The 27,406-nt window shown below is 32.4% G+C and overlaps 2 protein-coding genes across 4 annotated transcripts; both read right to left on the minus strand.

Annotated features, from left to right (window-relative positions):
* Window positions 1-783: 783 nt before the first annotated feature.
* LOC132726666 (FGGY carbohydrate kinase domain-containing protein-like) lies at window positions 784-26,286 on the minus strand. Of its 3 annotated transcripts, none has more exons than XM_060712028.1 (17): window positions 26,175-26,286; window positions 25,258-25,436; window positions 22,242-22,359; window positions 21,731-21,882; window positions 21,376-21,464; window positions 20,115-20,230; window positions 18,940-19,068; window positions 18,214-18,311; window positions 17,724-17,831; window positions 17,238-17,299; window positions 13,973-14,129; window positions 6,564-6,638; window positions 5,910-6,030; window positions 5,067-5,161; window positions 4,386-4,447; window positions 2,144-2,227; window positions 784-994 (listed from the first exon to the last, which is right to left on the minus strand). In XM_060712028.1, exons 2-16 carry the CDS (start codon window positions 25,432-25,434, stop codon window positions 2,149-2,151), a joined length of 1,638 nt encoding a protein of 545 aa, XP_060568011.1. In that variant the 5' UTR covers window positions 25,435-25,436; window positions 26,175-26,286; the 3' UTR covers window positions 784-994; window positions 2,144-2,148. The 3 variants fall into 3 exon arrangements, with proteins under 3 accessions (XP_060568011.1, XP_060568002.1, XP_060567996.1); XM_060712019.1 differs by having other exon boundaries at window positions 2,110-2,227; XM_060712013.1 differs by having other exon boundaries at window positions 784-2,227.
* On the minus strand, window positions 9,084-11,456 carry LOC132726688 (uncharacterized). The gene is made up of 2 exons (XM_060712039.1): window positions 11,173-11,456; window positions 9,084-10,934 (listed from the first exon to the last, which is right to left on the minus strand). The coding sequence occupies exon 2, from the start codon at window positions 10,917-10,919 to the stop codon at window positions 9,489-9,491; it is 1,431 nt and encodes a 476-aa protein (XP_060568022.1). The 5' UTR covers window positions 10,920-10,934; window positions 11,173-11,456; the 3' UTR covers window positions 9,084-9,488.
* Window positions 26,287-27,406: the final 1,120 nt, after the last annotated feature.

Here is a 27,406-nt window from a genome sequence, read left to right on the forward strand (position 1 = left end):
CATAAAAACTTTATAAGCTTTATTAAACATATCACAATATTTCTTAACAAATCTTTCTATGTATATCTAGCCCCTTGTAGCACCTTCAAATAAATTTGAGGCAAACATGACTTTGGTCTCCCTTTCCATTATATTTTATTAAATTGTATAAAAATGACTATGATGATGGTATTAAACAAACCTTATGTCAGTTTTAAGTTCCATTTCTGTAATAAAAAATTATTTTCAAAGCAGATCAACAAATCCCACTTCATGTATTCCTGTAAAGAGATGACACACTCAACTATTTTAGTATTCTAAAAAGATGTGAATATGTTTATAATTATATAAATAGAGGGGCCTCAATGGCCGGGTGGTTAAGGTTGTTGACTTCAAACCACCTGCCCATCACAGCTGAGGGTTTGAATCAAGACTGGTACTTTGGATTTGTTCATGTGAGAAAGCTATCAAGCTTATGAAACAGATGGTTCTACCAGGTGCCGGTTCATGTCTGAAATAATGCACAGAGGGACACCTGAGGTCTTCATTCACCAATAAAGCTAGAAAGTTGTGTTGGTGTTACGTAAAACCCAACCAAAAAAAAATATATCTTAATAACGATGCTGTTGTCAAATGATAATACAACTGTAATGGAGATAATGCTACATAAATGCCAATATTGCTGAAAAATTTGCAAAAACATCCAAATAATTAACAATTTCCCAAAAATGAAACCATCAATCAACGGATATAAAAATAAAAACTATTATAATTTGCTGGAAACAAAAAGGGTTCACAAACATGTACTATTTATTTATTTTTTTTTTCAAGAATCAATTAAAATATTTTGGCTGTATTGTAGTCCTGTTAAAAATGGAGATACAGTTCAGCATTTCTATACCAGTACTTCAAATGGTTTAAACTATCAAATTTATCCACGGGTAACTTCTCAGCATGAGATGTTTGTGTATTGAATATAAGATATGTTGATTCATATATTTCACCTCCAGTGAAACTGTAACAGATAAATTATTTAATGAGCCGAAAAACTCTGTTAGGAAAATAAAACGCTTTCCCTATTGAGCAAATAAAACTTCTTGAAACACATACAAATACTTTATACTTTACATTTTAACATGTATTTATACACAATATAGTATACACAAATATATAAAATAAAATCTTAGTAAAGTTGCGTAAAAGACTAGTATAAAATTGTTACATCAAATATTGCATTTAGATAATAGCCATATAAAACTTTGTCTGAAAGACTATCTGAATATACCATAATGGACACAACAATTCAATCATCCAGCATGCCTCCAGATCTATGAATTGCTATGAAAATCAATTTAAAAATTTGTTTAAAGTAGTAAACTAATGAAATTTGCTTAAATTGACAACTTTGTTATTTACTTATGGATTTGAATCGTACTTGGACAAAACAACACATATGACAAAATCAACATATTGAATCATTCTGATATCATCACCTTTAGTGCATTAACAGGTTAAGTCCTTCTAAATTGAATATGAGTAACAATATCACCTTAACCTTAATTTGACCTAACTAAGAAAAGGGCACTAATAATAATCCTAATAAATTACTAAATATAATCACATGTATGTCAAAATGAAAAAAAGAAAGATAAAATGCCCTTAAATCAATTAGTGCCAGGGTATGCTGACAGAAATATCAAATCCAATCATATCTTTTCTATTGCACTTAAACCATTACATGGAATGTAAATATTTATAATTTTCATAAAACCTTCATATATTTTCCTACAGTTTGATTTTTTTAATTCAAGTTCACTAATCTGGAGGCATGGTGGCTTTAAAGGCACATTATTTTGACTTCCATACGAATACAAATTCACTATAGGTGTACTTATTGCCAAAAAGCAACAGATTCAGGTAATTGGCCAATGAGTAACTTATGGATGCTATAAAAATACACAAAAATTTAAGAAATAAAAATAAAAGCATTTCTGAGGCAAAATGAGCCTTTAACAATTTCAACAAAAAACTAATTATGGCCACAAGGATCTCTTTCTACATTATGATTATACAAATATTAAATATCATCCCCCTAACAAGACATTATCTTTACTAGGGGGGTGACTTTACAACAATTAATATTGACTGTAGTGTCTATGCCCACCAGTTCTACTGAGTCATCAAGTCCCTGTATTTTCTTTGGTCCGCATACATCTCTAAGAACACTTGGTATTTCTTCTTGTGGTACCTGTAACCATAGCAATTAAAATTGGGTTTAAACAGTATTTAATTCATAAATGTAACATGTATTCTTTAAAGTCACTATTATTCAAGGGCACAAATTTTTGTGGTTTTCGTGGTTAATAGGTCAATTCACAAATTTACGATCCAATGAAATTTTATCCCAACAAATACTTCTTACCATGTCTCAATTCTATATATTACAAACATATGTTGGCGCTGTTTCGGCCGATTATTGTGTTATCAATGTATACAAATAATCAGGTGATTAAGTGACAGATAAAATCCATAAATAGTTTAGGTTTGCTATATTTCAGAAACTTGAAAAAAGAAATTGATTATATGTCTTCAATTTGCTGTAACAAATGTTGGTTGCATATATACACATCATGGGGGCTAATACATTATTGCACAAATCAAGGCTTTTCTAAAAACCCTATTTATCTATATCAAGTTTTATCATAACAATAATTATTTGATGACACTTAGAAACAACACTCTATTTTTTCCTTCTTTTAATACCATCGGCTTCTAGCCTAATGGTTTCAGTGTCACTCTGCCCATCCGTAGAATATATCACCCATAACCTTATAGTAACAAAAATATGACTGTTTAACCCTTTACCTCATATATACGCAAAACAACGCACTGACCAACTCCCCCCTCTTTTAGGCCTCAGATAGTGAAAAAATGTCCTGTTTGGGCCCCATTGAATCATATGTTTTCATTTGAGAAATGATGATAAAAAAAGTGAGCACTTTTTCGGCGGCGCCCCCCCATCCAAAAGGTACATCAGGAGTTGCCAGAAGGATGTGCCCCCTTCTGTTTGGGGGTTTGAAGGGGGGCAGCAGTCCCCCTCATCGCCAAGAAAATTTTGGACTTGTGAGAGGCTAAAAAATGACCCCAAGTCGATCATAAGGTAACGTGTAACCAACGCAGAAAAGCCTATCTGAATCCATTGAGAAGTTGCAGCACTTTGAAATCAATTTTGATGGAAAAAATCAACACAAAATAGTGATTTTTGGAAATTTTGAGATGTCCGCTCGTTGCCATGAAAACAGGAAATTTAAGACTGAACATGTTGTTACAAAGGCAACGGTCCAGTCAACGTTTGTGCCAAGTTTGATTAGTATTGAAGCAGTTTTTATAGTTTTAAAGCAATTTGAACTTGTAACGGGAGACTTTTCAATGAAAACAGCCTTTTTCACAAAATGCTCATGCAGAAATGGGTTAAAGATTAAAAAAATATAAGGCTAACATTTTCCAATATTTTCTGTATCAGTCTAAGGATAACATTTTCCAATATTTTCTGTTTAAGACTTACATTTTCTAATTTTTTCTGTAAAACGCTAACATTTTCCAGTATTTCCTGTATAAGGCTAACATTTTCCAATATTTTCTGTATAAGGCTAACATTTTCCAATATTTCCTGTTTAAGGCTAACATTTTCCAATATTTTCTGTATAAGGCTAACATTTTCCACTATTTTCTGTATTAGGCTTACATTTTCAAATATTTTCTGTATACAAGGCTAACATTTTCTAATATTTTCTGTGTAAGGCCAACATTTTCCAATATAAAGCTAACATTTTCCAATATTTTCAATTTAAGGCTAACACTTTACAACATTTTCTATATAAGCCTTACGTTTTCCAATATTTTCTGTATAAGCCTAACATTTTCCAATATTTTCAATATAAGGCTTTCAACATTTTCTGTATAAGGCTAACATTTTCCAATATTTTCAATATAAAGGCTAACATTTTCCAATATTTTCTGTTTAAGGCTAACATTTTCCAATATTTTCTGTATAAGCCTAACATTTTCCAATAGTTTCTATTTAAGGCCAATATTTTCCAATAGCTTCTGTATAAGCCTAACATTTTCAACATAAGGCAAACATTTTCCAATATTTTCTGTATAAGCCTAACATTTTCCAATATTTTCTGTAAAAGGCTAACATTTTCCAATATTTTCTGTATAAGGCTAACATTTTCCAATATTTCCAATATTAGCCTAACATTTTCCAATATTTTCTGTATAAGCCTAACATTTTCCAATAGTCTCTGTATCTATCTAAATCACTGTAACCTTTTACCTACCACAAAATTCACAAACAAAAACATCTCTGCATATTTTACAATTAAATTTGACCCATTACTTACTGTATATCTTGTTTTGTTGGTAGAGTTATCTCACCAGAGCCACACATGTTGTCCATACATGACTGGAAAGGACAAATGAAAATTAAAATCAATCATTTTATACATATACAAAATCTGATCACTTAAAACCAAAAACATGGTTGGACATAAACGTTGCATTCAGATTGCAATAACCACATTCATTTGGCAGCATTCTTTGCTTTTGAGAAATTCTAAATTTACATCAAATTGGTTAAGATAACCAGTTATTTCTTATTTTCTGCAAGTGACCAAATTCCCAATTCTAACACCACATGATTTCTGAATAAGCCATGAAAAGACAAATTGAGTCACACCATGACAAAACTAACAACATGCGCACAGTCTGATCAGGATCGCTGTTTGCTTACAACCCTATTACAAGTAGAGAAACTGATAGCGAACAGCATGGATCCTGATCAGTCTGTACATCAGCACAGACTAATCTGGATTCATGCTGGTTGCAAACACACTATGTTGGTTTTGTCATGGTGCTGCTCATATATGTCTCATTATTACCTGTAACAAATCCTATGCTTTCCATATTGAAAATATAATTGTAACAGAAGAAAACTAAGCCATGTTCTTTGATAGAAAATTCATGCACTAATATATCAAAGGTAAATTGGTTTTAAAACATTACATTTCATACAAGATAATTACCTGTATTGTAGGATGTAAGCCCGCTGCCGTTGCCCCTAAAATAGCTGCTCCTAGAAGAACAGATTCTTTCTCGTCTGGTACAACAACCGGTAGACCTGAGATACAATTGAGAGCAAACGTTTGTACATGTATAAATGCTGATTTCTATCCTCAATGTAATTAAAATTAGATTAAATCAAGAGAATTTTTGTTAAAATCCTTAAATTACAGACTTTATCAATTTCATATTACATGGGTGATAGGAACATTGGTGATAAAGACCTGAAAAATCGAGGGTTGGTTGCAAAACGGCAGTAACTTATATGACATAAAGGCTTTCTGCAGGTTTGCGATCAACCCTTGGGATGTAGACAATAACATTTTCAGGAGCTCATTCTTGGTCAAGTTTATAAACATTAGGAATTGCTTCAAATATTTTAAAAGAACCACTTGTCTTAATTTCATTTCCTTTTACACCAGTACTGTTTAGATCAATGAGGTCCACTCAATGTAATATACATGCATATAAGTTGCAAAAACTTAAATAAGTTTACAAAATTCCAAGTAGCAGAAATAATACAGTCTTACTCGAAAATAAAACAATTAATGTCAGTATTTACAGTCATAAATCATTTATAGTTGATATATCAAAATTTAACTCTCAGTCACCAGTACATAGCCTGTCCACATGTTCTTACATGCAATCTGACCAGGCTTTATAATGATATTTATGTTGATATCCCCAAAATTGGTAATGGACAGTTCCAAAAATGGAAGCTGGCAAGCACATTTAAGAAATTCAGCAGGTAAAGGGTTCCTGGCATATGTCTCTAGACTGTGTCCCTATCTAGACTGTGTCCTTACCTGTAGCATCAGCATGGGTTTGTATATACAGCTTGTTTTTCCTGAGTCCCCCACATACATACAGAATATCTGGACTGTGTCCACTTTTCCTCATCTCAGTGAGTATATGATTTGTACTATACTGTAAAAATATAGAAAAATATTTCATTTCTATATAACAAAATCATTGACTGGGCTTTTATTTTTTATAAACATGATTGACTGAGGGAGAACTATATCAGAATAAGGAAATTGAACAGCAAAAAAGATAGTGCCATATCAGAATGCATACATGTGTATGATTTCCTGGTTCTATATACATGTTTTATGATTAAAATTGAAAATGATGCTGGTAAAGGTATGAAGCATGAACCCTGAGTCTGTTCTTATTATGGCTAAAATTATAAAACAGGTTAGCTAAAACTGAAACAGACCATGGCTTCTTAAAAAAGCAGACTGTTTTTTTTTTTGTTTTTTTTTTTCAGATAGAAAAGCAGACTGGGTTTTTTTTTCAGATAGAAAAGCAGACTGGGTTTTTTTTTTCAGATAGAAAAGTAGACTGTTTTTGTTTTTTTCAGATAGAAAAGCAGACTGGTATGTTTCAATATTGTTGATGTAAACTAATATTGTAAGTAGCTGATTGCCTTTTAAAAGTTCAACTGTATAAAAACTTACAGCCAGTGCTTGTACCGTGGCAAGATAAAGTATAGCAAGACCAACATCATCTGATCTTAGTGTCAAACCACTGATCTGAAACATGAAGTTCAATAAATTCAATATCAAAATAACACAAAATTAATAATCAAATTACTACATATAGGCAAAACAAAACATATATTTGCTATCAAAAGGACTAAGTCAAAAAATGTTTATTTCCATATTAGGCAATGTTCCAATGGTCAGACATCCGCTTCTGGGTCATGAGATCCCAAGTTTGAGTCCAACGTTATATACAGTCGACTCCACTTATAACGAACTCGCTTATAACGAATTATTGGTAATAGCGAACAAAATCTGAAATCCCCGGCCAATTCCTTCTTTATTTTATATAAAATCCCATCTCTTAATACGTACTCGCTTATAACGAATTTTCGGCTATAGCAAACCATTTTTTCAAGTCCCAAACGGCGAAAAACATGTAAATTTTGTCGGTTATAACAAACTGTTTTCATTGAAATATCAGGATGCGCTCGATTAAAGATCAGTACATAAATACCGCTATTCGATAATTATTCAATCGAGTGAATGTACAGGTAAGTTATGGCTTCAGGGAATAAATATTTTGGTAAAATGTTCTTCCAAAATATTGCAAATCAATTGCTTTGCTTGTATTAAATAACTTTGTAACATAACAGTGTAAAATGGCAACGCCATCAAAAGCTGGTGTTAAACGAAAGGCGATTTCTTTAGATACAAAAATTGGAATTATTAATGAAATAGATGATGGAAAATTATCAAAAACCCAAATTGCAGTCAAATATGGATTAAAGAAAAGCACGCTCAGCACAATTATCAAAAACCGTGACTCTATCAAGTCGGCATATGAGTCGGACTGTCTATCTCATGCTCACAAGAAAATGCGATTTGGTAGGCACGAAGAAGTAGATGATGCGAAGTTAAAATGGTTTCGAGGAGCGCGAAGTTCAAATATTCCATTAAGTGGTGAAACTTTAATGTTAAAAGCCAACGATTTTGCCAAAATGCTGGGTTTTGATGATTTCACTGGTTCGTCTGGTTTTATTGAACGATTTAAGAAAAGACACAATATTATCAGCAAATCAGTTTGTGGTGAATCTGCTGCAGTAGATCTTAGCATAACGGAGAAATTTATGACCGAGACACTTCCTCAGCTACTTAAAGACTATGAGCCAAAAGATATTTTTAACGCTGATGAAACGGGACTTTTTTATAAACTTCTACCAGATAAAACACTGCAGTTCAAGGGAGAGAAATGCCACGGTGGTAAAAAGGGGAAAGAACGCATAACTGTTATGGCTTGTGCGAACATGGATGGCTCAGAAAAACCGTAATATAGCGATATCATCGGTGACCGGTGACAGGTATGGCTTTCTCTTGGCAAATTTGCCCGCCACACAAATCAAGGAAAGTTGTTGTTTTTTTCGCTTTTAGCGAACTTCGGATATAACGAACGATATTTTAATGTCCCATTGAGTTCGTTATAAGCGGAGTCGACTGTACAACTATTTTTTTTTTGAGTCAGATGAATATACTGTATTTTTTGCTTCATTTCATTCAATTCTAAATAGGTTCCTGAGGGGGGAAGTATAATTTCTTTATATTAATATCAACATAATGTGCGCTGCTCTAAATGAGTGTCGGACAAAAGCCTTCCCGTCCAAAATGACAAGGCGGACAAAAGTCTTCCCATGAAAATTACTAGGCGGACAAAAGCCCTTGTCTGCCAAGTTAGAGGAGGGCTTTTGCCCATCCTGTCATTTTCATGGGAAGGCTTTTGTCCGCTGTGTCGTTTTTGGACGCGAGGGCTTTTGTCTAGGAGGACTTTTGTCTGTTTCCAGCTCTAAATAGAATGAAAGATTTTCTTCGGAGATATATTAACAGATTGTAGAAGCTCAAGGAAAACCGGTTAAAGAAATGATTCATTGGTAGTACACACTAAGATCCTAGACTTGAGTTCTATATTGACTCTGCTATTTTTTTCTTGAGCAAGAAATTAACCATGCATTATTTCACTTCACCCATGTATAAATAAGTAGCTGTGTGAGCAGTTATATTTTATGCCACCAAAAACAGAAAAACAATTCTCCAAATGGGGATGTCAGTATGGGAGGAATTCAAGAGGTAAAGTTGTGACCATATTTACTGTATGAAACTGTAACAATAAAACTCTTTTACGGTATTTAATATTGATGTCACTTAGTGCAGTTCATAATATGTACAGATTTTTTATTCATATGCAATGTTGATGAAGTGATTCTCCAAATCAGAAAGTAAATTTTAACAACAAATACTTTTTTTTTCTTACAGAGAGTGATTTAGCCTCATATTTTTATGTGTATCATTCTTTTTTACTTTCGTTGATTTTCTTTTTTTGTCTTTGATGAAAAAAATGAAGAAAATTGAATAATCATTCATTTTTTTCTTATTTTTTGGAAATAAACCAGTGTTACAAAATTTAATTAAGATAACTCATATTTAAATGTTATCAACATAAATAAAAAATAAGCATTATGTATTTTCATCTTTTTATTTTTTCACAACATACTCAACTAACAATATTCACAATAATTTTATATACAAAAATGAGAATGAAATATAAAATAAACAAAATATTGATAGCAGTAAAGAACAAAATATTTACAATGAACAAACTATTACATCTTACAAAGTATATACAATTTATAATGTTATGTATAAATGTGACAATGTCACTTGCTTAGAATGTACATTTTCTTATGCACAAAAATGCTGTCTATTTCATGTTCTAATGAACTCATGTACATAACTTGTAATAAAACACCCGTAATAATTTAATGAAATAGATGAATATTTACATGGCAAGTCTCTATTGCACCTTGTTCATTCATAATCTCAGTCCTTAATTTTACATATTTTTATCTTTTACATGTCCATTTCGCATGAGATTTCAACAGCTCCTTTAAAAACACTTCTATGTCCATCTCTCACAGATTTCATTCCTTTCCAAGCATAATCGTACCTTCTCAGAGCTTGTCTCACTTTCATTTTTGATTTGTCTCCCTTTAACAACATTCTACGTACATATACACTACAGTCTTTTGTTACCAAATTGTCAATTTGCTTGCGGATGTCTTTTCGTCCAAAAAGTTTGCTTTCCCAGTTAGAACTGGATGTAAATCCCCTACACATTTTACTGTATGTTACATACTTTCTAGCATGAGTTTTTGTTTGAACTCCAATTTCATAGATTGCCGGAAGTTTTGTTTTCCCGCCAAAAATTGTTTTGGCTCTGTAACCGTGGCCGCATCCTTTCCTCTTGCAGCTGACATCACTTGCAATTTGTGTCGTTGAGTCTGTTACAACTTTCTGCATTGGATGAACAACAAGTTGCCATTTTGACCAATTCATTTCTCTCAAAAGGAAGTTATTTTCTGAGACGTTTTCTCTTCGAAGTTTTGGCAAATACTTTTCCAAGTATTTCTTATGAGCAGGTACTACTTTTGCCTTCTTAATGCTGGCAGGTGACTTCTTCACAGCTTTAAGAACTGGTTTAGCTCCTTTAGCATTTATTTTCTTTGCCATTTTGACAAGTTTTCCTCCTTTTCCAAGCTTTTTTGCAGGTTCTACGCTACTTTCAGATGGGGCATCAGAAGCTGCGTCTGTTTTGTCTCTAAGATCACCAAACAATTTATGCAAGTCCTTATTTATGTTTGATGAACGAGCCCTAACTTCTTTCTCGTAGTTAAAAAAGAGATCATCCCCTCTTTCTTTGTAACATACGGTCATCAGAAAATCAAAGATATTCTTAAAGTCACTCAGTTTCAAATGTTGACCATCAGTGCGGCGGGCAATTTCTGAGTAAAATTTGTCAGCATTATACGTATGGCATTGTACGGAGTAAATGCGGACTCCAATTTTCCCCAGTTCATCAGCTTCAACTCTCCAATCTAACTTTAATTTGTTGTCAGGATAGTTTGGCTCATGTGGATTGCAGTCGCCAATCATGACAAGTGCCCTCTGTGACCCTGGTGTCCAAGACAGTTTGGTGCGAACCTCATGAAGTACAAGTTCATAGCATTCATCTGAATCGCCACCTCCGGTTGAGCTGACGTTTTGGGCAAAATCCACAAGTTCTGTAACATCATCAGTGAAGTCTACAAATTTCGTGATGTAATTGTGCCTGTCGCAATAGTCACCATGTGCAAAGATTGCCATTTTAATACCGGGGATATCAGCTTGAAGCCTCTGAGCCATGTCTGCAATTCTCCCACGTACCTCGTTTAAACACGAGCTCATACTGCCTGTTGTGTCGAAGGAGAAAACAATCTCCATTGGTCCATTTGGTAAAGCCATTTCTTATGTAAGATTCTGAAATGATGAAAAAAAACTGTCTTTTAAAATCAAGTCATAATTCAGTAACAAGAAAATGTATTTACATGTTACATACTGTTTTCAGTTCAAAATATTTTATGCAATATTTTAATGTAAAATAAATTCAAATGTGTCTTTAAAATAGAAGTAAAATTAAAATTATAAATAACAATTTTAAAAACAAATAGCAATTTAAAAGAAACTAAAAAAATAATTTGTCAGCATTAATTTTTACCTTATTAAAATATGAAGGTAGGTAAATCTTGGAAGATTATTTCACAATCTTTTCCTGTAAGAGTTATCTCAACCTCTTTTTGCACTATCGCAAGTTGTATGAAATAAACCGATAGTGGAGTGGTATATATACTGTATTGGACAAGTCAGTATAGATTTGTTCAGACATGTCAGAAACATGTTCATTTGTTTACTAGTCCACTGAGCATGCTCATGACCTGGCTATAAATAGATATTACATTATACCTTTCAGCTAAAAATAGCATTATCTGTAATGCAGTATAAATATAGTCAATATAGAACATCAAGGCCAGCCAACGAGGGGGAGAGAATTTAAAGAAATTTTGCAATCTTCTTAAATAAATATTGACATTGAAATCGGACAGAATAGATAATAAATAAATGCTTGAAAAAAAGAAAATATCAGAAAATCATATACAATGTATACACAGTATCAATTTTACTAATATCTAAGTTCTAAATGACCTCCAATTAAATACGTTTTCTCAATACATGTAAATGAATATGAAATCGTTTTTCTTCATTATGAATTATCAACAATTTTCTAATAAATATTCATATATACACATGTATGTACAAGTATCAGAGATTTAGATAACATTTTATCTGTATCTCTGCATGCATGTAATTGATAAATCAAAAGCATGTTGATTTACTTCATTTCTTCTACGAAAATCACTGTATAATTTGTTTGTTTGTTTGTTTAATTGGGTTTTAAGTCATACTGACACATTAAAGGTCATATGGCGCTGTATCACTTGTATGGTGCCAGTTAATATGTATTCAATCATTGTATGAAACATAACTGAAAGTTTTCAGAATTATCTCCGAATTCAGGATCAATTTGGAAACCTTAAACTGCGACAAAATGGCCAAATATATGATTTTAATTCTTTTTATTTCTAACTTGCACATATGTATGCATATACCAAACTTAAATAATTACATATTTATGATTATGTAACTAAAATTTAAAATACATGTCTTTACTTTAATGGGAGAATTGATTTATCACATACAATCTCTTTACAAATCATTTTTAATTAAGTCAGTAATATTTAAATCCCTTACTTGCTGAATTTCTATGATAGTTATTTTCTTTTTTCAATATGAAACTGTCCACCAGCAGTTTTAAGAATTTAGCATATTCAAATAAAGAAGAAAATTTTTATAAGACTATGTTTTCCATTCTAATCCTTTCCTTCGAATATATGATTTGACTTGTATCATAATTATATTATATGTATGTTGATATTGTATATATATTCAGGGACTAAATTAGCTACAGCTAAATTTTAAAATTAAGCAGACAACAGTATGAACTCTGGATCTACAGATTGCTTTAACTCTATAATATTGGTGAAATAGGTCTGCCATTATTGTTGCTGGCATATAAGTTGTTTAGTAAGGTTAATCAATTACTTCAGGGACGAACCAAATTACTTCAGGGACGGTCTGAATTACTTCAGGGACGGACCGAATAACTAATGTTATATCATGTCTTATAATTATGAACTTGTTACATCACAGTGTCACCCAGAAATTATAAGGTTGTTTCAAGGTGAAAATTGTTGAAATCTCCTAAGAGTTGCACAAGTGAATTTTCATGGTCCCAGGTTCAAATCTGAGTCAGACTGGACATTTTTTGTCATTCTGTGATAGTTTTATGCCAACTGTGACCTTGCTGACTGAATTCTCTGTTGTATGTCTACCAAGTTTATAATTAAGCTATAAAAAAGTATATGAATTATGTTCTAAAGACATTGTCATGTGGTGACTGTTAACGTGTTTGTAATCTAAATTTACAAATAGCCTCTTTGAAAGTTTTATCAAATTTGTGAGACCTTTCCTGTCAAACCCCTCCCCTTATCTTGCATCTATATGCATATACTAGTTAAAGAAAGCATAGTCTCCAAGGTTAGTATAAAGGTTAAGGTATCTATTTGACAATCTGTATACGGTAAGCTTTGCCTGGATTATAACTACAAATATATGTATGTTTTCCTCATATGACAAGAGTATTTATTGTTTTAGTCAAGGGAGCTTCCCCTGTAGATGTTTCAGACAATGTTATGGGTAACAGCAGAAAATAAACCAGTTCTTCAGGCAGACAAAAAACTTTCAGCTACAAAATTTTTACAAAAATACTTGGAAAGCAGCTGTCAGTTGACTGACTAATGCTGAATGATTTGCTCCTAAATAGAGCTTGAGACAACAAGGAAGTTTGCAGACTTACCAGTATCAGGGGCAGATTGCCTAAATGATAGCTTTTAAAAACTATTGAGGCACAGGATAAACAGCCCAAGTAGTGAGTGGCTTACTACATGGCATTTCCTTACAGTCAAAGGCTTCTGTACATTCTCAAGCTTACTAAGCTGTAGGAAAGGGACCTGTGATTTGTCTTAATCAAGTAATTTCAAAGAAAATGTCCTAACTTATGACTCTTCAATTTCTGAATTGCGATGCAAATCAATTTATGAATTTCGATGCAGATGACCATTTTCACATTGCGGATTGAAACCTGTGCAACTGTATTTTGTCTCTTTTTTTTCAGGAAAATAAAATAAAATAATTTAAAGTCTAAAACTTACTTAAGATAAAAATAATTTTTGAAACAGTCTTAAATAAATCCTATAGTTTGCCATAAGTCCTAGGACTTAGGATAAACTTAGGACTTCATATGAAACTCATCTCTGGTTACATTTAATGGATGTACAGGCCTGGCAATGACCTTAGGCTATAACTATAATGTTACTGTGGTAGTAATTATTGTAATATACCATCCCTTTCAAAGTATGGTCAGCAAGTGGTGATCTGTTGCCATGAAAATCTGGCCACATGTGGAACTCTTTGGTCAGTTCTGCCATACTTGTTAGTCCCTGGTTCCTGGCTTCCTTCTCAAGCAGCTCATATAAATAATCTGTTATATGCTGGTTCCTAATTATAGTAAGAAAAAAGTTGATAAAATTATCATAGCTATAAGTAATCCGAAGTACTATTCAACATCAAAAACAACTGTATGTCACCTGAGTGCAGTAACAGGTTAAGTCCTTCTAAATTTAATAGGAGTTAACCAGTTATTGCACTAAGATGACATACCGTAAAAGTACTTATTTCTGCGGTCTTAATATTCTGCGATTTTTGTTAAAATAAGGGGTTTTAAATTTCTGCGTATCTTATTTCTGCGGTGTCATTCTCGCATTGAAGCTTTTTATTTCTGCATTTTAATTAGGATATTTTTTACAAAATTAAGCGACACAAACAGACAACATTTCAAGATTTGTTGATGTACCATGTTCTTTACTTCCCTTAACATGCAGACGACTGATAATTATAATGTGTTTCATCGTAATCACCTTTTATCGGTATATGCACGTTAATAAACAAAATTCAACAAGGTGCAATGGCAAAAAATTTAATACTGTATGTGTATGAATATGAAGTGTGAATAATAAACAATGGCAAAATCGCACGTAAACACAAAATATTGTACAAACTAGAACTCCGCGAGTCGGACGTGTCGCCTTGTGAACAATGTAGTTTAGAAGAAATGGCCAGGACAAAAATGAAATATGAAAAATAACAAAGGGCAATAACTAAAAAAATAATAAGTGCAGAGCAGCAGTTTCTGTACACTGCACTTCTTATCAATAAGATCTATCATTCTATGATGTTTCAAGTCCATAGCTTTCATACTTGAGGAGAAATGACCAGGACAAAAATAAAGTAAGAAAATCAACAAAGGGCAATAACTCAAAAAAATAAGAAATGCAGAGTATCAGTTCTTATGCACTGCACTTCTTTTTAATGAGATCTCTCATCCTATGAAGTTTCAAGTCCATAACTTTTATACTTTCGGAGAAATGGCCTGGACAAAAATTAAGTATGAAAATTAACAAAGGGCCATAACTCAAAAATTAAGAAATGCAGAGTACCGATTCTTGTGCACTGCACTTCTTAATAATGAGATCTATCATCCTATGAAGTTTCAAGTCCATAGCTTTTATACTTAAGGAGAAATGGCCCGGACAAAATTAAAGTATGAAAATAAACAAAGGGCAATAACTCAAAAAATAAGAAATGCAGAGTACCAGTTCTTGTGCACTGCACTTTTTCTTAATGAGACCTATCATCCTATGAAGTTTCAAGTCCATGGCTTTTATACATTAGGAGAAATGGCCCGGACAAAAATAAAGTATGAAAATTAACAAAGGGCAATAACTCAAAAATTAGGAAGTGCAGAGTACTGGTTCTTGTGCACTGCACTTCTTAATAATGAGATCTATCATCCTATGAAGTTTCAAGTCCATAGCTTTTTTAGTTGAAGAGAAATGGCCTGGACAAAATTAAAGTATGAAAATTAACAAAGGGCAATAACTCAAAAAATAAGAACTGCAGAGTACAGGTCCTTGTGCACTGCACTTCGGGTTATTGAAAGAAGCATGCATACCAAGTTTGAAGTCATTCAGACTTATAGTGACTGAGTTATGCTCCGGACAAGCTTTAGGGGACGCCGACAACGACGCCGACAACGACACCGACAACGACGCCGACACAGACGCCGCCGCCGACACCGCCGACAAAAGTAACCCCTATATGTCACCTTTTCAAGGCGACACAATAAAAAGGGTATGTTTATTGCACCCGTCAAACTACAATAGTTTTATTTCACAAAAACAATCAAGCTAAGGATGAGCGAAAACCATACAAATATGATATTATGTAAACAAAGAAAACAAGCAAAGTAACATTTTTTTAAATATTTTATTCACGACAGATACATAAAGAAAAGTTCCCATCTACAAAAGCTGATAACGGTACATGGTAATGTAATTATATAATACCGGTAGTTGACATATTCCGACATATACACGCGGAAAGGCTTAATTTTCTGCAGTTTTTAAATCTGCGGTGTTGTTATGAACTGCAGAAATAGCAGAAATAAAGTTCCCGCAGAAAAAAGTACTTTTACGGTAGTTTTATGATAAAAAGTGTACCACTGCAATTGATGTGACTGAAATATTTTGAAGATAAGAGTAAAATTGTATTCTAAAACTAAAATGCATTTTTTTAAAGTTTATGAACATTCACAGGTATCCTTCATTCATTCGTTTATTTTAATTCTTAAGTTGACTTGAATAGAAGACTACAGCAAATATACCCATAAATAAGCTACATGTACATGTAATATAATATTTTTTATAAAATTTACAAATGGTAAATTTAACTTCTTGTTGTTTCTTGAAACACTAAAGAATATTATACTAAAAGAAAATAAGATGTTCAGGAACAAAATATTATTTTATGTAGGATTTTAACCATTTACTGATTTCGCATTGATTTTGTGTATAACCAATTCGCTCTTATACAAACATATTTCTTTCATACAGCTTTCATGCAAACTTTTAGATAATTGTTAACACCATTTTTTACTAGAAGAACTATTTTAATTGTTCAAAATGAACTTTAAATAAAAATCATTTAAACCCATTTAACCAAAATCCAGCAAAAGGATTTGCACAAAAAAAAAATTTGAATTTAATTCAGAGATTATTTCTTAATTAATGTTTGCATCTTTTTCCTTTTTAAGAGCCCAAATTTAGCAATGGAAGAATTTCAAATTTTATGGTTTTACCCTTTTGGACCTCAGATGAGTTCTTGTAATGTCAATGAAAAGCATTTCAAAAATTTACTTTAAGATAGACTAAATTCTAGCACCAATTCCTCCAGAACAATCATCAAAGAAATTGTAGTGATCACAGCGTTAGATATAATGTTGCCAATCATACCATCACAGAAATAAAACCGTCCTGTGCAAGAATTCAACAGGCCAAATCCTTGATATTAGAACCTCAGGTTTCCATACAAAACTTATCAAGCAAGATTCTGGTCACAATGACCTCTAGCTCAGTAACCCATGGCTATGATTGTAGCAGTTTGAATTCACTTAGCATGACACTTAATTACTTCCTGTGGGATATTCATAACTGATTTCTGATCACAAACAAGTTTTAAAAAAAAGAAGAGCATAAATAAAGTAACTACCTGTCTGTAGCCTGTTTCAGGGCATCTTGGTAGGATGAGTGAGTCTCAATTACAAAGTCCATCTGAAAAATATAGTATGATCTGGACTTAAATACAACTCATATGCACAATGTTACTACATGTATAAACATTATCTCTTGCATGGTCAATTAATAAGGTCTTTAACTTTAAACCACTTGCCCCTCATCGCTGTGGGTTCGAATCCCTCCAGGGACATCGGAGGAAGCCATCCAGTTTGTTTACAGGTCAGTGCTTCCACTCATCTGCCCACTTGTGCCGGAAATAATGCACAGAGGGGCACCTGAAGTCTTCAGCCGACACTAAAGTTGGACATTTGCAAATGACCTTTGGAAAGTGTCATTGTAACTTAAAACCCCCCAGTCCCCTCTCTCCCAAAAAGTAGTTACAGTCATCCTACTACTGTTACCCTAGTAACCAATGGTTACTATAAACTGAAACATACAAACACCATTCTACTTTTCTTACCAGTTTGCCAGCAGCACTCTGCCCTCCTTCAGCACTCCAAAATCCAGGCACAATTGCTGACCAGTTAGGACCCCATACTCCTGGTACAAATATTGCCTCCTTACTTAACTGTAAAACAAACAAGACTACAATACAATAAAGATAAGTTGCCTGCCTGTGAAGCACTGCCTAAAATGAAGTGAAAATAAAAAGCTAAAATTTCCTTGTTTAAATTCAAGACATGATCAATTAAATACCCATTATTAAAGACAAGAGTGATCAGTTATCACATGTTTGCCCAATAATAGCCATGTTGCAGCAGGAGACACAAAAATCATTAACAGGACAAAACACGTTTTTTATTCAAGGGCCATTACCACAACCAAAATCATTTAACCAGAAAACCTGTTTAATATGTGCATGATCAATCCTGTAAAGTTTCATTTAATTTGCATAAGTAGTATAAGAGAAGTGGTCTGGACTAAACTTTAAACAAGTTTTTCTCCTGTACCTGCATGTGACATGTAGATGTACCGCTGATCATAGCAACCCTGCTTGTCAATGGAGGTAGTGTTATAGAGCTGTCTTTTGGAATACAGCCAAGGCAACCTGCATTGACAAAATAATTGTGTTTTATTTATACATATCAGAAATAAAGATATATACAATTTACTTTCATATGTAAATTTCAGTAGAGTTAAGCAAACAATGAGTATCAACATTTGTAGCCAACTGTTTTTGGTGTTGTTGTTGTTGGGTTTAAAAGTCACATGGAGACTTTCCAGCTTTACTGGTGAAGGAAGACGTAAAGTGCCCCTCTATGTGTATTATTCCAGGCATAAGCATGCACTTGAGTAAAACTTCTGACAATAAAAGCCAAGTGTCATTTCATAAAAATTCATAACTATTCCCATCCAAAATTTATGGAATTGACTTATCCTGGTTTGAATTTTGGACTAGTCCATTACTGATCTAAGGGATCTCAATATGGAAATACAACAACCAAACTATCAACAATATAGATTCAAACCTTCCAGAATGAGAGGAAAAATATGACATGCTTATGATTGTCTGTATTTTTCAAGCACACCTTAATGAATCCTCATAATTAATGTGTACAAAAGGTAAAACAAACATCAGGGAACCGCCACATGTTACATAGGACTGGAATGTCCATACTTCATGACATACAGACCTGCCTACAATGAATTAAACAATATGAAATAAGGAATATGACCTATAGTAGCACAATGTGCATCTATCATTCCCACTGAGACTGCTGTGCCAAGTTTGAGCCCCAGTTCATCTGCTGCATGCTGTGTCAGTCCAGAACCGCACGGCTTACCCTGAGGTTGTATATCATTGCCTGAAATGGCAAAAATACTAATACATACTTTATTATTGGTAAAATATAAGTCGAAAATATAATATACATACATGTAAATGTATTTATAATATTCAAACATGTGCAAGTGAGAATATATTATCTAAATAAGTAGTCTAGTCATACCAACCTTGTTATGGTCATATGCTGACTGTGCAACATTACTGGTGGAAGGCGACCTTAGATGCCCCCTCCAAGCATCAATGCATACACACAAACAAAGAAGTAAGTGATTTGACTTACTCAGTACCTACATGTATGTTTTAATACTGCTGTATTAATTAAATCTAACAGGCTCTGTATGGAAAGTATGAAAGATATACTAAGGAGGAAAATTTTACCCCTTATCATGATTTAAATTCATATTTTACAGTAAAATGGTCGACAAAACTTATTGAACAATAATCATGTCTGTAAAAAATTGAAGAACACTTTTTGTTTAGTTTAGTTGAGTCACACAAACACAGCAAAGGTAATATCGTGAATTTCCAGACCAGAGTTCTCTCTCTTTGTATCATTTCAGGAACAAATGAAATTGATCAACCAACCTTCCATAAGAAAGCTACCTTACTTGAAAAAATCCAAAGTCCTTGGATGAGTTTGAAACCAAAGAAGTAAGGGGGGCAAATAATTCAAAGTCACAAAACAGAATTGCTCTGTGGAAGTGGCCCATTTCCAGGACACTGATAGATTGATTCAATAAAGGAGGCATCAGTATGTCAATAAAATAATGGAATTATTGTTACAAACTTTAGCGTAATTAAAATGTACCGAACATCACAACTATAAACATAATCAACTCTATAAACATAATCTAGCTTTGCCTTAAAGTAATACATGTACAATAATTGTACATGTATAGCTTCTTTAAATCTCAAAAGATAAAACATGACTATTGCTTTATTCTTTTTCTTCCTGAAATAGACTGTAACCACTAAATACATAGACTGTAACCACTAAATACATAGACTGTAACCACTAAATACAATCTCTCATCTGTTGGTAACTGACAATAACTTACCACTTACCAATTTTTTCAAAGTTATTCTCACATAAATCTTCTAGTCCTATTAGTTTATAAAACTTCGGGTCAAACTGCTTATCTTTTGTATACGTCCACTTGGCAGACACAGAACATACAGACCTAAAAACAATTTTGAACAAAGAAAAGATATAACCACTATGATATAACTAAAAGCAATGAAAACAAACCACAAAGTTTGTACTTCTTTTTAAACCAATTCTAGATGATAAAGCAAGAATAATTCCTGAAACAACTGACTATACATAGGATGGTGAAGAGAACAACTTAGTTGATAAATCAATATAGTTTAAAGGACATGTCCTGCTTTGAATCTGGAAGCATCCATTAATGGGAATTCAATAATATGGAATTAAAATAAGCATCCAATAGAAGAGTTTGGTCAGATGGCAGAGATATGCAGGCTGACCTGAATGTAAACTGGTGATCCGTCATTTCCCATACTAATTAATTGTTATGTTCTTATCTAAAAATGCAAACTCACTGGAAAATATTTCAAAAACCTTTATAAATATAATATAAAAAAGGTACAAAACAGTTTTTATGACACTTTGTTGCCTTTTCAACAATTATAAATTTTTCAAAGACTTAAACTAAATAGAGGATATTGAATGATTGTAGGTTTAACATTAAATTTATTGAGGGAGTTGAACAATATCATTTTATGCGAGCCTATGGCGAGCATACTATTGTTTTATTGAACAAGTTCAATAAATTTAATATTGAATCTACATAATTATAATATATTATTTATCAAATATTTAAAATAAGAATGTTAAACAGTTAAAAAGAGCAATTTCTCATTTATACGTCTATAGTGTAACGCTATAATATGCCCGCTTTTATGCTATGTTTGTATATAATGCAAATGACATTATGTCAAAGTGTTATTACACTAGTGTGAAATCAATTTTATTAAATGGCTTTATTACACTCCTGCACCACGGTTTATGTGATAAAGATATTTATCACATTTCATGATAACTATTTAACAGGGTCATAATAAACTTTTGCACCCTTAACAAAAGGTACTAAACGTGTTTTGTGATACCCTGCTGTCTACTGAATACCTGTGTAATCCTCATAATAAAAGGTGATGAATTCCTACTGAGAGAACCTGTTGCTTGACAAAATGTACAAAAACAAAAAACTGCATGAGACAACTTGATACCATCTTCGTCAATTGCACTGTATACATTTTCAAGACCCTATTATCCCTTATTTCATAAATGTAGGAAACTATTTACCTTATGAGAGAACCTGTTGCCCGCCAAGTAAGAAAATCACAAAGGTCGAACATATGACCAGCTTTGTCCCAGCACTTCTCTCTTAAATTCTGTCCGAATAAATTCTATATATAATTCTATATACATGTATATTTGTATGCTTATACATACAAACTACTCAAAATCATTAAATTTTTTCAATTAAAATTTTATAATAATTCTTAAGAAAAGTGAATAATAACATTCACAATTTTTCATTAGTTAAAAAACTTTTAGACTCTTTTATTTTTCAAAAATAAAAAATAAAAAAATTGTACAATAATTTTTCAAGACGATTTACACAAATGTGACAAACCCTATAATAACAATCATATACCCTTTTCAGCCAAAGTAATTTGGGAGGTTCCATTTCGACCGAAATACCACCTCCTGTGTATTTCAGAACATCATGTTTGGTAGCGTTAATAATGTTTGTCTCCTCAGAAGCCCTGTGGTCCATCCACATAATGATGTCACATTCTGCTGTTCCTGTGTTTTAAATCATTAATGTAATTTATATTTCTATTTTACAAGTCTGACTTAAACAATTTAAAAAAATCAAGATAACACATTCTACAAGTCACAACTTTGATAAGTCTTCATCAGAAATGAATATCAACAACTAAAATGATGTAAAGTTAAAAACGTCCGTTAAAAAAATCTACAACAGGTGGTAATACAGTAAATATACACTCAGATCTATAAATTCTTGAATTCCCTAGTAAGAAGGGGACAGGTCTTAAACTAGTCAAATGCAAAATTAGCTTTTGTTACTTCAATAAGGCAATTATGTGATATGGAAATTCAGGTAGGAGACATAGAATTAGGAAACCAGTTTGAGATTTTACCTTCTGGACAAACAGACAGGGGTTTTCCCTCTTTGTCTCTGATGACCAATGAGCAAGTGGCATCAAATCCAATCCCGCCCACATCCTCTTTGCCTACGCCTCCTGTGTCACATACAGTCTTTGAAATATTGAAAAAGGGGATAAGAAATAATGATTGCTAAAAAAAATTTGAATTCAAGGATCTTTAATAAAGAAACCATTCACTGATGCCTTTAAACAAGACACTGAATGTTGAAGCAAGAAAGTAAGTCAGATTAAAAAGTTGTGAAAAGTCTTAGTACATGAAAAATGATTCTAAAAACAAAAATGGAAATGTACAATGATTTCAATGGCTTCAAGAACCATAATGAATTAATGTGCAGATACTCATATGAATACACAGTTAAAATTTACAAAAATTTAATGCAATCCAGGCCTCGACATTAGTGGTGGTCCGTTGGTCCGAGACCACTTGATTTTGGCAAGGACCACCTAATTTTAAAACCCACTGGTCCGTCGGACCACTTGAATTTTCTGGTTGATGCAATGCTCATTTGGGAGAATGGCGATTTGGTCAAAAACATGTTAATATATAATTTTGTTTAAAATCTATGTCCTATGTACATGTATATGGTTCATTAATCTCTGATTAGTTAAAGAAGTTCTTAAGTCATCAATAACTTTCATTTTAAGTCGCTTAAATTTGTTTATGCAAGTTAAAAGAGTTAAGAGTTTATGATATAAATTTAGGTACAAAATTCATTCAAATGGTGCTAGTAATTATGCATCGTCTGATAACGGTTTAAACCACGGCGGAACCATTAACATGTTATGTTATGTTACATGTTAATCAACCGTGAGTATCCGATGATGGTAATTATATGATATCGGATAAACTTAAATTTCAGATACTTGAATAACGGCAGCAAACGAACGGAACTGGAAAAAATACATCTAGTAATTCTATGCTATTTATCTTTATTTTAACTGTTTAACGATAAGAGATCTGTTTCTTCTAGAGTTAAAATTATTTTAAAAGGTTAAAAATACCCAATGTCAAAAATGAATATCAACCAACAAGCAACAGGGAGGTAAAATTCTGTATTATAAATCTGTGAGAAAAATAAGATAAGTTATAGTAAATAATAACGTTGTCATTATTTAAATAATTTAGATATTTCCTTGTTTTCAAAGACAAAAATAAGATAATTTATTAGTTCCATTAAAATGTTAATCTGTAAAAGATGCTATGTTATTATCATGATTATAAGACGTACCGCATATCAGCAATGAATATTTGAATAACAGTAAGAAAATAACAGACACAAATGGCTTCACTATTCCCCAGGCCTCGACATTAGCGGTGGTCCGTTGGTCCGAGACCACCTGATTTTGGCAAGGACCACCTAATTTTAAAAGCCGCTGGTCCGTCGGACCACTTGAATTTTCTGGTTGGTGCAGACTCATTTGGGAGAATGGTGATTTGGTCAAAAACATGTTATAAACATTTTCTTTAAAATTATTTGTCCGATGTACATGTATATGGTTCATTAATTATCTGATTAGTTAAAGAAGTTCTTAAGTCATCTATAACTTTCATTTTAAGTCGCTAAAATTTGGTTTATGCAAGTTAAAAGAGTTTAGACTTTGTGATATCAATTAAGGTACAAAATTCATTCAAATGATGCTAATAATTATGCATCGTCGGATACCTACGGTGGAACCAGTAACATTTATGTTATATTACATGTTAATTAACCGTGGGCATCCGACGATGGTAATTATGATATTGTATGGGATATAAGATAAACTTAAAATTTCATATACTTAAATAATGGCAGCAAACAAAAGGAACTGGAAAAATACATCTAGTAATTCTTTGCTAATTATCTTTATTTTAACTGTTTAACGATAGAGATCCATTTCCTCAAGAGTTAAAATTACTTTAAAAGGTTAAAAATACTCATGTTAAAAATAAATATCAACCAACAAGCAACAGGGAGATAAAAATTCGGTATTATACATCTGTGAGAAAAATAAGCTAAACTATAGTTATATATAACATTAGTATTATTTTTTTATCCTCTAGCTATTTCCTTGTTTTAAGATAATTTGTTAGTTTTATTAAAAATGTTAATCTATAAAAGATACATGTAATTATCATAATTAAAGTCGTACCAAATATCAGCAATGAATATATGAATAACAAATTGAATAAGAAATTTACAGACACAATTTGTTTCACTATTCCCTAACTTGAGTTGAGAGAGAAATCACTCCAATATAAAAGTTAACATAAATAAGAGCCCTGTTGTGTATTTTTGAATGACATATAAAAAACCAAATAACTTTATGATAAAATACCTACTAACTTGCTCTCCTTTATTTCTGATTAGATAAAAATATATATCTAAAATATCTGTTTTCAAAAGGTTAATGATACATCTTTGTCATCAATTTTAAACATATTTTTTCTAATTTTGCAGTAAAATGGCATAATAATATGTGACCACCTGACTCCTGGAAGGACCACCTTAATTTCAAATCTCGTGGTCCGGCTAACCACCTGCTAAAAAAGTTAGTGTCGAGGCCTGTTCCCTAACTTGAGTTGAGAGAGAAATCACTTTAATATAAAAGTTAACATAAATAAAAGCTCTGTTGTGTATTTTTGACTGAGATAAAACCAAATAAGCAAATAACTCTGCGATAAAATACCTACTGACTTGCTCTCCCTTTTCTGATTAATAGATGAAAAATATATATCTAAAAATATCTGTTTTCTTTAAAGATTAATAATACATCTTTGTCATAAAGTTTAAACATTTTTTTCTACATTTGCAGTAAAAAGATATAATAATGATAACTGACCACCTGACTTCTGGAAGGACCACCTAACTTTCAAATCTAGTGGTCCGGCGTACCACCTGCTAAAAAAGTTAGTGTCGAGGCCTGCAATCAACTTTCACATTCTTGTTATAATGTACAGTCATGTATATTTATACCGGTAACTTTAAAAGCTTTTTAAGCACAAGATTACCTTAATTGTATATATAACAGCTAACCAAATCTCTTCTGAGGACTGCTGATAGTAGTCTGGTTTCGGGTTCCAGATCCGAATCTCTTTAGATGCAGTGGCAACAAGTTTACCATCTTGATTAAACAGGGCTGCTCTAACAGAACCTGTGCCAACATCTACACCAATAAAGTATCTCATGCCTGAAGATTAAAGATGAATTCATTAGGGCCTATATTTCATAGATTGCAATATTTTTCATTAAAACAACCTCTGTAACAGTTGCTATTTGTTTTGTTTTTCAGTAAATTGGACGATTATGTAGTAAGTTAAAATTTTAGTGACTTTAAATTTTTCTGGAGGAAAAAGACAGATAGTATGTTATTAAATACCCATGCCTATTTTGAAACTCCATAAAAATGGTATTGCATGGCTGTGAGTTTAAATTATTTAAATGCAATGTCATTAAAATTTTGCGTTATACAAACATACATGTAGTGTAAAGACGCGATAAATGTTAGTGTTACACTATATGCCATCAGTGAAAAATGAATCTTTTGCAGTTTAAACAGTCTTTTTATTGGGTATGTGATTTATAGAATAATCAAATATTTCCACTGTACATTTCAAATGTCATAAATTTGTTTATCAGAAACTGGGAGATTTTGATATGAATTAATACATGTATAACCATTTTTGGCAAAGGATTTAATTATGCAATGTTGGATTTCCTGCATGGTTTAAATGGTGCGTCACTTTGTCATGATGCATTGATTGATTGCAATACTTGGTCAACATTGCAAGTTATCAGTCAGATTCTATTAGGTCAATGTGCTATCAGAATGAAATGATCACAGTTAAAAATTAAAGAAAGTTTCAGCTTAATGAGTGTGAGAAGATGAGAAAACTTTAAACATTTGATAAAACCATGTAAAATTTACCTGATGACAGTTCCTGTAAGTTAGTTAATATTAAGTATTTTTGTAGATAGCAAAATTATTGTTACCGATGATTATTAAGGGAGGTAACTGTAATTAATTTGAAGTGGTTACACGCCACCAAATTATTTCCTTCTTCTTCAAGCCCGCTTCGTTCTCTTCTCAATGCAAGAAAAATCCATCTTTTTTGACACAAAAAGCTAACATAACATACTTCCCATATTACAGATTTCTTTTCCAAATCAGTAGCAAATTCTATCTTTTCAAATACTTTCTTGCATAGCAAACGGGCGTTTTCGTGTGTTTTACCCATGCCGGAAAAATTCATCTGGCATGGGGGTGCCAGATGAGTTGCGTGCTGTACAATGGCATGCTTAGGATGACATCATTTTACTGTTATGAATGAAGTTGCAATTTCATACGCTGTTGTAAGAAAATAGTTATGGTTGTAATAATATAAATTTGCGTTGAAATTTAAGATAAAGAATTTAAAATATAATGGAATATTTCAGAATATGCAAAAAAAATATCTGACATATGTTTGCGGTTCAGATCGGAATATCCGTCCTTCGGTAACCCGAATATCCGTCCTTCGGTAACCCGCCCATGGGCGGGTCACCGAGGGACGGATATTCCGGTCCGACCCCAACATATGACAGATATTATTAATCAATCATTTCTTCATGCAAAGTATTTTAACAGTGGCACATATCAACATATATATTTAAGATTTATGGTTTTCTATGATACTTCAGACCTGACATGACTTCTGTTTCCTCACAAAGATAAGAATAACCACAAATTGAGACAACCCATAATTAAAACCACTTTGGTCCAATCCAAATGGTGGTCTTAAATTGATGGTTTTTACTGAATATCTTAATATACAAATGTAGTTCTGTCTGGACAAATGACTTCATATACTTTACATACTTCTTACAAATACAAAACTTTTCCTACCAATGGATGTATCTTAAATTCTACTTGTACAATGCCCCTTGGGACATTCCTTTTGGATTGTGTTTTTCTCTTTTTCATACATTACACACTTACTTGTCAAAACAAAGAATATAAGAGGATGATTTTGGCAAAGTAGGTAAATGGAGCATCAATCCCCATGGTAATTTACCTATAAGCATTTTGAAAGTAAGTATGTAACCTCTTCTTCCAGGAATGAATACGTTACTGTTACAGTATCCCAGATCATGGTCATTTTTTTTTTGTTTGATTCAAAA

The sequence above is a fragment of the Ruditapes philippinarum genome, unplaced genomic scaffold (assembly GCF_026571515.1).
Source record: "Ruditapes philippinarum isolate M1 unplaced genomic scaffold, ASM2657151v2 ctg2541_1_1_1_1, whole genome shotgun sequence".
Classification (NCBI taxonomy): Eukaryota; Metazoa; Mollusca; class Bivalvia; order Venerida; family Veneridae; genus Ruditapes; species Ruditapes philippinarum.

Excerpts from the sequence above, each read along its gene's own strand:
- LOC132726688 (XM_060712039.1), bottom strand. The coding sequence starts at position 10,919 with ATGGCTTTACCAAATGGACCAATGGAGATTGTTTTCTCCTTCGACACA.
- LOC132726666 (XM_060712028.1), bottom strand. The coding sequence starts at position 25,434 with ATGAGATACTTTATTGGTGTAGATGTTGGCACAGGTTCTGTTAGAGCA. Across the intron at positions 22,360-25,257 it reads CTGTTATATATACAATTAAG|ACTGTATGTGACACAGGAGG; the intron begins GTAATCTTGTGC and ends AATATTTCAAAG. Across the intron at positions 17,300-17,723 it reads AGAGTGCTGCTGGCAAACTG|ATGGACTTTGTAATTGAGAC; the intron begins GTAAGAAAAGTA and ends TATATTTTTCAG.